At 40.0% G+C, this 14137-nt stretch overlaps 5 protein-coding genes, 1 long non-coding RNA gene and 2 other non-coding genes across 10 annotated transcripts; 4 read left to right on the top strand and 4 right to left on the bottom strand.

The window, feature by feature from the left end:
- The first annotated feature begins 595 nt into the window (after positions 1 to 595).
- Positions 596 to 668, top strand: TRNAV-UAC (transfer RNA valine (anticodon UAC)). The gene has a single exon. It is a non-coding gene; the product is annotated as a tRNA-Val (tRNA).
- A 405-nt stretch (positions 669 to 1073) lies between these two features.
- TRNAV-UAC (transfer RNA valine (anticodon UAC)) lies at positions 1074 to 1146 on the bottom strand. The gene has a single exon. It is a non-coding gene; the product is annotated as a tRNA-Val (tRNA).
- Positions 1147 to 1325: 179 nt separating this feature from the next.
- Klp64D (kinesin-like protein 64D) lies at positions 1326 to 3983 on the bottom strand. Its single transcript, XM_020942406.2, has one exon. It carries the CDS (start codon positions 3763 to 3765, stop codon positions 1720 to 1722), a length of 2046 nt encoding a protein of 681 aa, XP_020798065.2. The 5' UTR covers positions 3766 to 3983; the 3' UTR covers positions 1326 to 1719.
- Positions 3984 to 4607: 624 nt separating this feature from the next.
- On the top strand, positions 4608 to 6863 carry Cyt-c1 (Cytochrome c1). The gene is made up of 6 exons (XM_020942374.2): positions 4608 to 4965; positions 5248 to 5295; positions 5442 to 5590; positions 5662 to 5794; positions 5861 to 6154; positions 6219 to 6863. Exons 1-6 carry the CDS (start codon positions 4894 to 4896, stop codon positions 6447 to 6449), a joined length of 927 nt encoding a protein of 308 aa, XP_020798033.1. The 5' UTR covers positions 4608 to 4893; the 3' UTR covers positions 6450 to 6863.
- A 1017-nt stretch (positions 6864 to 7880) lies between these two features.
- On the bottom strand, positions 7881 to 11442 carry Uev1A (Ubiquitin-conjugating enzyme variant 1A). Of its 3 annotated transcripts, none has more exons than XM_086833967.1 (4): positions 11083 to 11442; positions 10144 to 10286; positions 9111 to 9236; positions 7881 to 9030 (listed from the first exon to the last, which is right to left on the bottom strand). In XM_086833967.1, the coding sequence occupies exons 2-4, from the start codon at positions 10186 to 10188 to the stop codon at positions 8890 to 8892; spliced, it is 312 nt and encodes a 103-aa protein (XP_086690093.1). In that variant the 5' UTR covers positions 10189 to 10286; positions 11083 to 11442; the 3' UTR covers positions 7881 to 8889. The 3 variants fall into 3 exon arrangements, with proteins under 3 accessions (XP_086690093.1, XP_086690094.1, XP_020798044.1); XM_086833968.1 differs by having other exon boundaries at positions 11256 to 11442; XM_020942385.2 differs by having other exon boundaries at positions 11403 to 11442.
- On the top strand, positions 9493 to 9892 carry LOC147643470 (uncharacterized). Its single transcript, XR_015271961.1, has 2 exons — positions 9493 to 9688; positions 9776 to 9892. It is a non-coding gene; the product is annotated as an uncharacterized LOC147643470 (long non-coding RNA).
- On the top strand, positions 11396 to 13170 carry Membrin (golgi SNAP receptor complex member 2). The gene is made up of 2 exons (XM_020942407.2): positions 11396 to 12344; positions 12405 to 13170. Exons 1-2 carry the CDS (start codon positions 12208 to 12210, stop codon positions 12916 to 12918), a joined length of 651 nt encoding a protein of 216 aa, XP_020798066.1. The 5' UTR covers positions 11396 to 12207; the 3' UTR covers positions 12919 to 13170.
- Positions 13128 to 13949, bottom strand: Pfdn4 (prefoldin subunit 4). Its single transcript, XM_020942408.2, has 2 exons — positions 13762 to 13949; positions 13128 to 13558 (listed from the first exon to the last, which is right to left on the bottom strand). The coding sequence occupies exons 1-2, from the start codon at positions 13804 to 13806 to the stop codon at positions 13187 to 13189; spliced, it is 417 nt and encodes a 138-aa protein (XP_020798067.1). The 5' UTR covers positions 13807 to 13949; the 3' UTR covers positions 13128 to 13186.
- Between the last annotated feature and the right edge of the window lie 188 nt (positions 13950 to 14137).

Raw genomic sequence — 14137 nt, 5'->3', positions numbered from 1 at the left:
AATTGATTTCTTGAGCAAGCTATGTAAATTAACAAAATCGTGACGTATTGCAACGATTCCGCTATCATTATCTTTTTTTTCTGAGTGGAGCTCCGCCCCTTAAATTGAGCAAACAAAACGTGCCGGAGATAACAGCAAGTGATAAAGAGGAAATGCTTTCGGCCTGATAAATTACGGTACCCGAAAATGCGACAAGCGTAGAAATTCGCCACAAAGCCATGGATAAATAATAGAAATAGGTACAGTTGTTTTCCTTATCGCTTGACTTACCTGAGCAAACTCTGGCATCCGCTGCAGGTGGAGTGAGTAATCCGTTACCGAAATAACACACCTGGGCGAAAGAAATTCAAGCGAAACAAATGGCTTGGCAGTTGAGCGAAATGAAAATGAAAGGGAAATAAAGATCCTTTAATTTATTGAACTTATTATTTATTGTTTTATTCTATATATTAATAAACTGTGCCTTTTTGCATTTATTTTAATTTATATTTATTAAACTAACCCAGTTTCCAAATTCTATACCAAACACAACTTCTGGTTGAGAACCTTTTTGTGCCTTGTCTGTTATTAGAACTTGGACGGCAGATTGTCAGCTGGTTCCATAGTGTAGCGGTTATCACGTCTGCTTTACACGCAGAAGGTCTCCGGTTCGATCCCGGATGGAACCAGGAGGAAAATAACTTTTTTATATTATTTTTGTTATTCTCCAAATAATTTTTTTAAAATTTTATTTACTCAAATTTTGTTGTATAATTTAAGTTTTTATTGGTATTTACTCTATAGTCCCACTACACTAAAACATATATTTTGTTAATTATATTTTGTTATTCTTCCCACAAGAATTTCAAACAATTTTCCAAATATATTTAATTTGTAAAGTTTAAGCTTTGTAAATCTAAAATAAAGTTAATTTGTTAACAGAAGTAAACCAAATACTATAAGTGTAACTGTAGTTTATTATAAATATCTTAATGGAAAACAACTCAAAACTTATGTCTTACTTGCGAGTATTTAAAAAATAAATTCATATTATAATATAAAAAATATATATATTAAAATAAGATTACAAACTCTGGTTCCATCCGGGATCGAACCGGAGACCTTCTGCGTGTAAAGCAGACGTGATAACCGCTACACTATGGAACCAGCTGCCTGTTGGTCGTCCCAATTTCAGTTTTCTCCATCAAGGTAATGACAATTTATAGCACACTTTTCAGCTGTTGGAAAATTATATTTCCATATTTTAAATTTTAAAATATAAGTTAAGAACAATTCATATTTAAATTTAAACTTTGCAAAAACACCCTTGAATTAGAAACCATATATTTTATGTCTGTGAGTATCATAAATATTTTTTATTTAAAAGCCAAAAGCACATCTATAATACGTCTTATGCATGTTTTGTGCCTATGTATATTCGAGTAAAATCTGGTTGCTACTTAGTTGCAAACATTTATAAAATAAGTATAAATTAAGCATTAAAATTACAAACACAGTTGTAAATGTATTATTGCACCGTTGTTCAACCTAAATAGTATTATGCACTAAACAATAAATCAACAAAAACTATGGGGCTAATAACGAAAAATCACTGAGCAAAATACATAAACTGAGGGTGTAGAAAACCAGGATTAGCAGGAGAAGAAACCAAAACTGGGCGCGCAAGCCGCAAAGGATTTGCAGCTGGACTAGCAAATGATTTCGTTTAAAAAACTCGCTTCAGTAGCGCCTGGCTGTGGTGGGTCTGGGCACACCCGAAGTCCTTGGCCTGGCGGACTTGGAGCGCATGGGATTGGACACGCCGTCGGTGTTGTAGCTGAGGTAAACATGCGATAGATCCACAAAATCCGGCTCCTTTCCGCTTGTCTTGTGTGCGGAGATGTGCTTGCGCATGTTGTTACCCGTGTAGGCCACACACTTCAGTTGCCACTCGCCAATGTCCTCGTTCCAATGTGTATACTGATTGATCATGGACTGGTACTCCTTGGGCACATAGGAGTTTAATACAAGTTCACAGAGTGCCAGCTCCCTGGAAAGGCTTCGTATGTTCTCGTAGATTCCCTCCTTTTCACGCTGATGCTCCTGCTGCTGATCAGCCAGCTCGGACTTAACGCCCATCAGCATTTGCATCACGCGGTGGATCTTCTTGGTGATGCCAGTACTGGCATCCTGGAGCGTGGAATAACGCTCTTCAATGTCAATCCTTTCGGTGGCCTTTTGCTGTAGGGTTTGCTTCAGGGCCTCCTCGGATTTTTCGCGTTCTTCCAACTCTGCGATGGACTGCTCTAGGAGTTTCTCCTGGGTCTGGGCTTTCTCCAGGAGATTCTCGCCGCCCACGAGAATTTTTCCCTCGAGAGAGACTAGTTTATTACGCAGCGTTTCCTGCTCTGTCTTGGCATGCTCTATTTCCCGCTGATGTTCGCTTTTACGCAGTGCCAATTCCTCCTTCTCCTCATCGGTCTTTTCGCGCTTCTTCTTCGGCTTCTTCTCCGCCACCTGGACAGTTGATGACTCCATTTCGATCTCCAGAGGTGCCTCCAGTTCATCGTCAGCGGTGTCCTCCTCCTCTTCGGAGCTTGGTGGCTCCTCCTCGAAACTGCTGCCTTCCTCCAGTTGCTTTCGAAGTCGCGCAATCTCCTCCTGAAAGTGACGAAGCAATGCATCCTTGGGTTCCTCATTAATGTGCATACGATTCTGGATGTTCTTGGCGCGACTAGCATAGCGTAGAGTCGATATAGTCTCCATGTAGTTGCTATCCGCTGGACTAATGGTGGCACACATCACGGTTTTAGAGTTACCTCCCAGGGAATCCTGTAGAAGTCGCGTTAGCTTAGAGTTTCTGTAAGGGATGTGAGTACTCTTGCCATCAACCAGAGCACTGATGACATTTCCCAGCACCGATAGGGACAGATTGATTTTGGTGGCTTCCTTAAGACGCTGGCCACTGGCCTGGGTCTTGGACTGTCTCTCCGATCCGGCTAGATCCACCAGCTGGAGCTTACCCATCCGCACGTGCTGGACCCCGCCTTCGCCCAGTTCACTCCGCTCCACGGTGATCGAGAAGATGGCATGGGATCTGGAGCTCTCCTGATTCATCTTGGTGGCGCCCACAGCTCGGTTCTTATTGCCCAATCGCATTATATTCTCCAGATCATCGGCATTATGCACCACATAACCGCTGAGATCCTTGACAAAGACACCAATGTCTGGCCGCTCCTTGACCTCCAGGCTCTTGCCCACATCCTTGCCCAGCAGGTCTCGCACCTCTTCGTTGTATATCTCCATATAGCTGACGCGCACCAGGAACTTTTGATTCTCCTTGGCCTTGGCAATGTGCCCGAAAATATGGGCAAAGGCATTGGGTATTATGCCCTTTGTCTGAGGCGAATCCGGATTGCCGGACATGGTGTAGGTCTTGCCGGTACCGGTTTGCCCATAGGCCAGAATGGTGCCATTGTAGCCCTCGAGAACCTTGTCCACAATGGGGCGAGCCGTGTCCACATACAGATCCAATTGATTGGAGCCGCCATCGAAGACGTTATCAAAGTAGTACGTTTTCGGTGGTTCGTTGGCCGTTGCATTCGGCTTCATCACCGTAATGGCACGATTGATTTTATCCACGGAAATGGCACTTAGGGCTCCCGAGGACAGCTCATTTTTGTCCATTGGCCGTGTTCGCACCACCACACGCACATTTTCGATTTCATCATCGAGCTGCTGGCCCGTTGTGTTCCCTGGATTTCCTTCCTCCTCCTGCGGCGGCATTTTGATGTATCCTGCGGTCGTCTTCGATTAATTCCTCTTGCGGTCAATGCAACTAACTAGTTTTTCCGCTGACCGCAGTTAGTGGAAATCGATAGCTGCTAATTTTCCTCGCATTTGTTTATGCGTTGCTAGGTTTTTTTTGTGTTTTTTTTTTGCGAGTGATTAAGCGATGGCTAATCAGCTGTTATCGATAAGTGCGAAAATCGGACAATAAGGGCTGCCAGATCAGCTGTAAATAATACTAACTGGAAAATTTAAAATAATACTAAACTTGTTTTGGGAGCAGCTGATAAGAATAATTTGTCTTATTAGAGCTTAGTTTTTAAATATTTATTGATAAAAAGTTTATAGTTAGCTTTATTTCTGGCTTTTACTCTTTATTTCTCTCTTCTTGACAGAGGCTGTTTAATTTCATATGTTGCTTTGCTGTGCGAGGTTTTCTTTGCTTTCTCTTGCATTGTCTCCCAGTGTCTTTAACTCTGATTATTAATATTACTTCTCTCTATCTCTCTCTTTTTTAAACGGGGTTCTCTCTCTTTGACTTTCTCTTTATTTCCATCTATGAATATCTCTTTAAGCTTTATTATGCAGTAAAATAAATATTTGATGATGTCCTCATGCTTCTTCCAAGCTGTCTTACATCTTTTTACTATTATGTTTTTATACATAATATATAATATTTAAATAATATATTATTAAAATATAGCAACTTTATGTTTTACTTTCCAAATCCCAACTCATATTTCCCACTACCAGTATAAGAAAGTTACCCGATTTTGACGAATCCCATACAACTTTCTAGTATTTTTATGTATTCATTGAGCCCCGAACATGTTAGCCACATACTGAGTTGTGCCTGGTTGTAGAACACATTTACATGAAAACATTACTCAAATTTTCATGGCATATTCTCAAAAACATTTAATTTTCATTTAATTGTTATAACCACGTAACGTATTTTAGTATATCTTTCTTATGTATATTTTGAACGCCAGCTCGGTCACACTGGCGGCTTGATAGCGAGAAAGAGGAAGAGAGAAGTCTGTGGAATTAAGAGATTCTATTGGCAATTCGCTGTCCGAAAGTTTAATTAATAACGACCGCCGACGCAGAAACCAAAACTCCGGCATGGCAGCCACATTGCGAAGATTCCACGGCTTGAGATTGCTGAAGTCGAGCCCAGCCCTCAACCTGCAGCAGGTAAAGATCCGAGACGGAAACCCCAGAGAGAGGGTCCAAATTTTTCACGGTCGTGTCGAATTGGGAAAAAACACCATTTATAAAACACTTGAATTGGATAATTTACCAGTGTAATGTTTTGAATCGAGCCTCGGAGAAACCTTTATCTGTGATCCGTAATCTAAATAGGTAGCCACTGCACCGATTCGATGCCAACCCCACAATTATGTAACTCCGTGCAAAAATTCGTACTCTACTGTTTGGCCAAGACTGCTGACTATATATCATTTTTTCTCCTTGCAGGCGAAGAACGTTTCATCCGCCGGCAGCTGGGCAAGCGGCAACAAGAAGGTGAGTTTGCGAGTCAGGAATCTGAGATTCCCAACTTGGCATTTCATAATACCCGAACGGACCTAACCTCAAAACGCGTTTGCTTCTCTCCTCTCCGTTGCTGTCGGTGTGCGTGTGTGCGTTGTGTGTGTGCGTGCGGTAAACAGCTGATCGGAGCCGTGGGAGCGATTACCGGCGGCGTTGGAGCCCTTCTCTTCGCCCTGGAGCAGTCCGTGCAAGCGTCCGGCGGCGAGGTGCACTCCCCAGCCCAGGCCTGGAATCACAAGGGTCTGCTGTCCGCCCTGGATCACCAGAGGTAAGAAAATATAAACCTGGTTTATTAATTATGTATGAAGTGAAATATAACAAAAATATCCTTTTTTTCAGCGTCCGTCGAGGCTACGAGGTGTACAAGCAGGTCTGCTCCGCCTGCCACTCAATGCAATACATTGCCTACCGCAATCTGGTTGGTGTGAGCCACACCGAAGCCGAGGCCAAGGCTGAAGCTGAGCAGATCACGGCAAGTCCTTTTCAGTATTCACTCTTTGATTAAAGATATCTAATTAGTTTATGCATTCTCGTACAGGTCAAGGACGGTCCAGATGATACTGGCAACTACTTCGATCGCCCTGGCAAGCTGTCGGATTACTTCCCGTCGCCTTATCCCAACGAGGAGGCGGCTCGTGCTGCCAACAACGGTGCCTATCCTCCGGATTTGAGCTACATCGTTTCGGCCCGCAAGGGCGGAGAGGATTACATCTTCTCGCTGCTCACTGGCTACCACGATGCCCCTGCCGGTGTGGTTCTTCGTGACGGCCAGTACTTTAACCCGTACTTCCCGGGTGGTGCCATTTCCATGGCCCAGGTGCTGTACAACGAGGTGAGTTGGGGAATTATAGATTAACAAGTTTGAATAAAACTAAAGTAATTGAATGCCGTTGCAGGTTATCGAGTATGAGGACGGTACTGCGCCGACTCAGAGCCAACTGGCCAAGGATGTGGCCACTTTCCTTAAGTGGACCTCCGAGCCAGAGCACGACGAACGCAAGCAACTGCTGATCAAGGTGATCGGAATCCTCGGCTTCCTAACTGTCATCTCGTATTACATTAAGCGACACAAGTGGTCATCGCTCAAGTCGCGAAAGATCGTGTTCGTGCCCAAGGATAAGAAGTAGATTGTTTGAATTTGATTTTCGATGGTGTGAAGAATTGCAGTGTTATCGCGGCTTTACCGACTAATAAAGATAAATCAATTTTAAGCAAAACCAAACAACACACAAAACCAGCCACCAAGTCAATGTTCTCTCTCAAAGAAATGAAACCAAACAATGCGATTTGCGAGAGCCAACAAATACGATCTAAATAAAACTAGCTAAAACAATAAAACCACTTGAGATGTCAAAGCGGAGAATCACAGAGGGGATTTAAAGCTAAAGAAACTATGAGAGTCTAGATAAATGTAACGAGGATGGATAATATAACATTGATTGTGTATAACATCTATAATTCAAATTATGTATTTAAAGAAAATAAACAATTGACAAACGGAAATGATTTCCAAGAGATCATATCAGAAAATATCTTACAAATTGGGGTTTAAAATTCAAAGATAAAAATATTTAAACGATACAGCTTGGGAAATTAATTAGATGCTCAAGTCAAAAGAAGCTTAAATTTTAATTTTAAATACATAACAATGGCGTCCAAAAGTATGCTTTAAAAAAGAAAGGAAACTTCGGAACACCGAAATTTGTATACTCTTGTCGTTTGCAATTAGTTCAGTTAAAATCGATTCTTTCTACTAAATTTAAAAAATACCCAATTAAAGAGTTCTAAAAAATGTGTAAAAATATACTTTCTTTTTTTAATTTCCTATAAAATAAACATATATATTCATCCGGTTATGATCGATTAAAAAAAAAAAACAAAAAATATTTTAGAGTCGTAAAAAATTACCTAAGGTTTTATTCATATAAGTTAAAAAACAGGGAAGCTATAAAAAATTTCCCGTTAAATTTTGGATCGTTTCTATTGCAGGTATATTTTATAGTCTTTAAGTTCTTATTAAATTCAGATTTAATATTCTAGTGTTATGAAAAGCGGGCATATTTTAGAAATTATATATTTCTTAATCTTTTAATTTTTTTTCTAATCAGTGATGTATATTATAAGTCATGCGATCAGGCCGGTTCCTAATAATACATTTATGGGAATATAAAGATTATAATCTAAAAATTTTTATTCAAATAGCTCTATTACTTTGAGATTAGTTTTCGTAGAAATGCATAGACGGTAAAGTCTAGATCGACTCTGCTGTTGATTTTGATCAAGAATATATATACTTTCTAGGGTTAGATATGATTTCTTTTCTGCGTTGCAAAATTATATGGTTTATGTTCTATAGCATAATTTGGGGAATATTTTAAGAATTAAATTTTCTTAGTATTAAAACTAAAAAATTATTAAAAATTATTAACTTAAGAAGAGTCCCCATAAAATATTTCAAGAAAAACATAGGCAAAAATCAATCGACACTTAAATGTACTTTCAAAATATATACATTACTCTCTTTAAGTGACGACCGATCTTCACCTGAATCACTCTTCTTTTTTATTTGATTAATTGTTTTATTTAGAAGCTTAAATTAAAGTATTATTTTAATCATCGTTCATCTTTCTGTCCGCTCGATTTCCTCATCAGCTTAGTGTGTGTGTGTATATATATATATATCTATAATTTCCACTTGTCAATGATTATAAATCTGTCTCACTTACCATCCCAAAAGCGATTTGGGAGGAAGGTATTGACGAAAACATAAGAAATCAACAAAAGATCGCTTCTTCAATAAAAAAAACTTTCGTACTGGCGCCGTCTACAAAAATTCCCTTCGACTTTTTGTTTGTTTTGTTTTATTTAAATTAATATATATATTTTTTGTTTTTATGCATATAATTAATAAATTTTAGTTTAGGCAAAAAACAATAATTACGCATCTCTCGTTTCAAAGAACTCAACTCTTAAATCTTCCTCATTTTCATGCTTTGCTTGCATATAATTTTCTGTTCGTTTCGATTAGTTTACGCTTACGTTTACGGGTTCTGTTGCTGTTGTAAAAATTATAAACTGAAATGACTTTTCGCTTCTTTCTCATAGGCATTAATTTAATTGTTTCTCTCGCTGCTTTTGTTTTATTTCTTATTTCAGAAGGTTGTTTTGTTGGGACTGAAGTAGAAGTAGAAGTAACCAAACACGATGACATAGTTTCATGACGGAAGGGACGACGACGACGACGACCTTTTCTGCTACCGCATTTATCGCTGCTGTTCCTTTTACTTATAGTATATAGCTTGCATTTGGTTGTTGTTGTTGCTACAATAACCGCACTCGATCTCCAATTACGTTCATAATCATAATCATCATAATTCGCTGCCGCCGGAACAACACGAAGGAGCAGCCGCCACACAATCTTATCCACGGATACGGGACAACCTTGGTCTTGGACTTGGGACTGATGGCATTTTCCTGCTGTTATATATTGTTTTCTTCTAGAGTGTGAAGGTTGCTCCCGTCGAAGTTGCAGTCGTTCCCGCTTGTGTTGCTAACGGATGTTGTCGACTAAAAACAGCTTCCTTCTGGCGGCTGAGCCAGCTTCAGGTTCTCTTTCATGGTCATAATCCTTCGGATTTCCTGCAGCATCGTTTTTATAGTGTACTCGCGGCTCCATCTGGCCAACATGGGCACTGATCTATGATCAACCTGTGGGAATTTCAAGTGAAAACATCATCAGACACCTCCATTGATATGCAAAACTGCTAAATCCAATTGTTTGTACTCACCACGCCATTGTTCTGGTTAATGCAGTTAATATTTACTTTAGTTAAAAACCTGAGCGTCGGCGGCTCATCCGGATAGTGTTCGCCACACTCGATCTTTAGCGAGTACATTCGATTCTCGAATGGTGTCTGTAAGCAATAGAATAATATATAATTACCAAGTTTCAATGAAAAACTATTTGCAATTACGACCCCTAGAATGTCGATGAGTCAGTCAATGCCCCATTCCACATTTGGTTTTCTATTTTTCAACTGCCACTGCACCTTAAACCTTGTCGGAGTTTTCGGACTACTGGAAAAGGCGGCCCCTCCAACCCAAACTCCTCAATGATTCATGCGGCGGCGCGCGCAACCTTCTTTGGGACTATACAAAAAATGCAAATCTAGTTTGCTTCGGGTTTCTCTTACAAGCAATTAACAACGGAAAAGATTTTATCTATAAAATATGTATAAATTTTGCTGGCCTTACAATTTAATTTGCGTTAAGCATAGGGTCCTTAATTAGTGTGTATTGAGTAACCTTGAATTAAACCCAGAAAGCTAGACATTTTGTTTGCTGTTTAGCTTAGAAACTTAAGAAAGTGAGTTGAAGTATGCTTTTCAAGCTTAGCATTACATTTCATATAGATTTCTTTAAGATAACCATACTATAAGCCTTATTGTTACAGAACTAACCAGGTTTTTCCCATAAAAAGCTTTAAGCAAATTTAATTTTCTAAAGGTATGGAATTCCCCAAATACGATAAAACTGACTGATAACTTCAAAGGTCTTTTCACGATGAGTAGTACGATCAACTTTCTTATCAAATGTAAATATTACAAACTTTTAGTCTTTTGGAAAAAAGAGAAAGCCCAAGTGATATGCAATGCAAGCGTGCCTTTAATTTTCCTCACAATCATCGTTCTTTACGCAACCCGAGGCGATAAAATGTCAATAATCCTACCGAAATTACTGATTACTAGGGCTTATCTCGTGACGTAGCTAAAATAATGTAGGGGAAAGTGTATAGCTCTTCAGATCGCAGTGGAAACTTACTCTAGGCGGACCAATGATCATGCCGATCCAGTAGGTGAGCGTCATGTCGTCATCATTCTCCAATCCCCACGATATGGTGCCATCGCCCACGCCCTTCTGGCCCTGATCCAGCTCCTCCAGCAAACGGAAATTTCGTGGCACCACTGCAATGTGAAAAAAGTGAAGAGGTGAGAACTCGATTTAAACACGATGACATAATAGATTTTCACTGAAAAGCATTAATGTTTAAATAGCGTCATTAATGTTGTTTTCCTGTCTCCAATGCACAGAAAACAAAGTGTTTTGGACTTTAATCAAATTACAAATTTAATTTCTGAATACTGATAAAGGTATATATTATTTGGCGAGTCAAAGAATTAAAATTTAATTTTGTATTATGGAAAAGAATACTTTTATAGTTAGAAAAATAAGTTATCTGACTGAAATTAAGAAATAAATACTATAAAATTTGGGTTTTCTCTGCGAAGCTCTGATAATCTATAAAAATTCCAATAAGCCATAAGTTTCATCGCCTTCTTTCTCTCTGTGTGGGGTCATATGGGTACGCGTTGTTGTTGTTTGCGCTCTGCGTCTTGTGTTGTTTTTGTTTTGCGCCCGTGTGACTTTGCACGCATTTTCGTGCTGAAAAAAAATGAAGTGCAAAGAAAAGAAAAGAAACCATAACGCGAGGCGCTGTGGAGGGTGTGTCGGCGGCGGCGGCGGGAGGGAGGCGCATAATTTCTGCATTTGCAAAAACAATCCGAGCAAATGAAATTTGCAGCTAATTTAATTAGAAAAAAGAAGCAGCTTGCAAATCGCACGCAAAACGCAAGTGTGCAAAAAAAAAAGATGAAAATTCAAAAGCTAAATGGGAAGAGGAAGAGCGATGGAGACCGGAGGACTGGGCAGCGAGGGCGTCGCAAGAGGGGGTGATATTTCGGAAAATGTCAAGTCACGGACCAAAATTACTGCAATTGCAGCAGCGTTTTTCCAACGGAATGGATCGAAAAGGTAACAAGAAAGCGGCGTGGCCCGCTTGCAAAACTATCCATCGCTCCGTTCGCTTTTATCGGCTTTCGTCGTCGCCCTTGCTTTCGTTCCGTCTTCTTTTCCCCGTTTTCACACACACACACATTTCGGTTCGCTTTTCACGCTCGCTGCGGCGCTAAACAAGCCGCCGGGCTGCGGGAAATGCGGCCAATGGTTGGCCCTGAGTCCAGGCACCCACGGATCGCGTTAAAAAGCTGCCAAATCGTTAATTTATCAAATTTATTTCTTACCAACGCCGGTACTTGATGTATTCGCCATTGTGGTTTGCTTAGTGCTGGCAAAACATTATTCGATACTATCGATGTTTGGGTATTGCTATCAAACCATCGATTTTTTGTGCACTATCGATGTTTTGTAGATAACATTTAACAGAATTTGAGCTTTTTTTAATTTATTTTATTGATATTTAAGTTTTTTACTCAGTACAAGGCAGCAAAAGTATAAGAGTCACTTTCCTTTAGCTCGGTTTTACCGAGAAATGGAGAAAGAAAATATTTCCAAGTTGAATGCGATATATTTGGCAAAGGCACATGAAAAGAAATATCTTTCTCATAGGTCCTCATTGAAAAATGAAATAATTTTATAAATGAATTAAATAATTTATGTGCAAAACGTAATTAAACTACTATTATTTCAAAACGATTGAATATTTCGTCTTTTAAATGCTTTAGTTGCCAATAAACAAGACAATTGGAAAGTAAGGGTGCATAATTTGTCTTTCTTTATTTAAAAAAAATGTACACGTGATAAGAATAAATGATTTTGGACTCCCAAATTTATTATTTTATTACTAAGCTTTTAAAATAATAATAAATAATATTAGTAACCAATTTATTAAATAAAATTCTTTTCAGTATTTTAATTTACTTGAAATACCAAGAATGGTCCCACTAAAACACCAAACTGCTATGTTATCACTAATGTTATTTAACATCAGTCCAATGCAACGCGTCAGCTTTTTAAACAAGCTTATTAATTATTATTTATTTTTAAATTATTAATTGGCGGATCGACCGCGACTAAAGCGATAAAGGAATGGAGACCCTATACCACCAGACCAACCATGCGGTGAAGGAGATAGAGCGGGACTTCCAGCGGCTGAGTCAACTAAGTGCCCAGGAATCCCTTGACGTGGAAAACGGAATTCAACTAAAGATTACACAGGCCAATTCGTGAGTCTTGCAGCTTACTTAACTTAATTACTTTACTTAATTTATTCTTGGATGACGCAGAAACTGCGACCGGTTGGATGTATTGCTCTTCAAAGTGCCGCCATCGCAGAGGCAAAGCTCCAAGTTGCGTGTGGATCAACTGAAGTACGACCTGAGACACCTACAGACCGCACTGCAAACCGCTCGAGAGCGCAGGCAGCGACGGATGCAAGAACTTTCCGAGAGGGAACAGCTTCTGAACCACAGATTCACGGCCAACAGCTCCGAGCCGGAGGACACGCGTCTGAACCTTGACTACGAACTGCAACATCATTCCCAGCTAGGCAACGCCCATCGCGGAGTCGACGACATGATAGCTTCGGGCAGTGGCATTCTCGAAAGCCTAATCTCCCAAAGAATGACACTGGGTGGAGCTCACAAGCGAATCCAGGCAATTGGCAGCACACTGGGTCTATCCAATCACACAATGAAACTTATTGAACGGCGACTGGTCGAGGATCGAAGAATATTCATTGGCGGAATGGTTGTCACTCTGCTTATCATCGCCCTCATCATTTATTTCCTAGTGCTCTAAGCTATAAGTGGTAAAACTGACATTTTTAAATGAAATGTACTCTATTTTTAAAGCACCTTTAGAAAGAATGAGATTCTCTCAAAGGCAGGCACACCGCAAGTCATGCATGGGTCACAATCTCTCAAGAGTACCTCATATCATGAATATATTTTCAGTTAATAAGACACTCATGCTTTCCATCCCATTATCAACAATAATGCTTCTCTAAGTTGAGTTTAAATTAAAGTGTACTCTATTTTGTTAAATGTTAAATGCACAATCGGGTGATTTAGTCATCGCTTTCCAGGGAGATGTTGCTACCGAAACGCTGATACAAATGGGCCTTCAGCTCATCCATTTCCGCCTTAATGACCTTGGCCTTGGCCTCAACGCTGGCGATTTCTTTCAGCACCTGCTCCTTGGTCTCCTTCAGCAGATCCTGTGTGGCACCCAGTTTGTGGGAGAGAAAGACTTCGCCCACAAGGAATGGGATATCCTCATCCTCGTCGAACAGCTCGATCTCCTCCAGTGCCTCCTCCACGCACTTCAGCTCGTTGCGCTTCAGCTCCAGCTCGGCCTTGAACTCATCCATGCGGGCATTGTGCTTGGCGAAGCGGTTGATCCTCTGCTGGTCCTCGAACGAGATGTGAACATCGTCGTGCTGCGGGGAATTAAATTGATTAGGACAGGACGAAATTGTATATGTAGTGAAAGCGCGGGAGTGGCTTTATTTGTGAATTAATATTATAATGCCTTTAATCAGGCTTTAATGTTTCTTTTGTGGCCACCGGGTGAACATTCATTCACAAAGTGAGGTTACTTTAACCGCGTCAGCTGTCTCTTGATGATTTACTGGATACTCACATTCTGGAACACCTTGTTTGTGCCGCTCGCTACCTTTGCTGCCATTTTCGATGATTTTGTGATAGCTTTAATAAATAATTTTGACTGTTTTACAAACAGTTGCTATTTTGTTGCTATTTTCCAAAAATTAGTGCTGCAGCTGTGTGCTTGCCTGGTGTTGCGTTTATAATACCACAGTTTAACTGAAAATATTAGGGTTTTCTATTTGACACCACATGGTCACACTTGCTTTGAGCTCGAACGAAATCAAACAGCGCGGAGTTTTCAAACATTTACCGGAAACGTATCTGATGAAAAGCGTGCTTTAGTCATTTTCACACCCAGAAAATTGTGGAAAGCTACAAATTGAGGGAAAACTTTACTTACCTGTAAACTC

The sequence above is a fragment of the Drosophila serrata genome, unplaced genomic scaffold (assembly GCF_035046125.1).
Source record: "Drosophila serrata isolate PLE 108 unplaced genomic scaffold, ASM3504612v1 contig_272, whole genome shotgun sequence".
Taxonomy (NCBI): Eukaryota; Metazoa; Arthropoda; class Insecta; order Diptera; family Drosophilidae; genus Drosophila; species Drosophila serrata.
This window is presented reverse-complemented; position numbering and strand designations above follow the sequence as displayed.

What these genes read in the sequence shown, in the direction of transcription:
- Membrin (XM_020942407.2), top strand. Translation starts at nt 12,208, where the DNA reads ATGGAGACCCTATACCACCAGACCAACCATGCGGTGAAGGAGATAGAG. An exon ending in AAGATTACACAGGCCAATTC is followed by an intron (nt 12,345 to 12,404) that starts GTGAGTCTTGCA and finishes TGGATGACGCAG; the next exon opens with AAACTGCGACCGGTTGGATG.
- Uev1A (XM_020942385.2), bottom strand. Translation starts at nt 11,430, where the DNA reads ATGGCGAATACATCAAGTACCGGCGTTG. An exon ending in TACATCAAGTACCGGCGTTG is followed by an intron (nt 10,287 to 11,402) that starts GTAAGAAATAAA and finishes TTCACATTGCAG; the next exon opens with TGGTGCCACGAAATTTCCGT. An exon ending in TGATCATTGGTCCGCCTAGA is followed by an intron (nt 9,237 to 10,143) that starts GTAAGTTTCCAC and finishes TATTGCTTACAG; the next exon opens with ACACCATTCGAGAATCGAAT.
- Pfdn4 (XM_020942408.2), bottom strand. Translation starts at nt 13,806, where the DNA reads ATGGCAGCAAAGGTAGCGAGCGGCACAAACAAGGTGTTCCAGAAT. An exon ending in CAAACAAGGTGTTCCAGAAT is followed by an intron (nt 13,559 to 13,761) that starts GTGAGTATCCAG and finishes AATTCCCCGCAG; the next exon opens with CACGACGATGTTCACATCTC.
- Klp64D (XM_020942406.2), bottom strand. Translation starts at nt 3,765, where the DNA reads ATGCCGCCGCAGGAGGAGGAAGGAAATCCAGGGAACACAACGGGCCAG.
- Cyt-c1 (XM_020942374.2), top strand. Translation starts at nt 4,894, where the DNA reads ATGGCAGCCACATTGCGAAGATTCCACGGCTTGAGATTGCTGAAGTCG. An exon ending in CTGAAGCTGAGCAGATCACG is followed by an intron (nt 5,795 to 5,860) that starts GCAAGTCCTTTT and finishes ATTCTCGTACAG; the next exon opens with GTCAAGGACGGTCCAGATGA. An exon ending in CCCAGGTGCTGTACAACGAG is followed by an intron (nt 6,155 to 6,218) that starts GTGAGTTGGGGA and finishes ATGCCGTTGCAG; the next exon opens with GTTATCGAGTATGAGGACGG.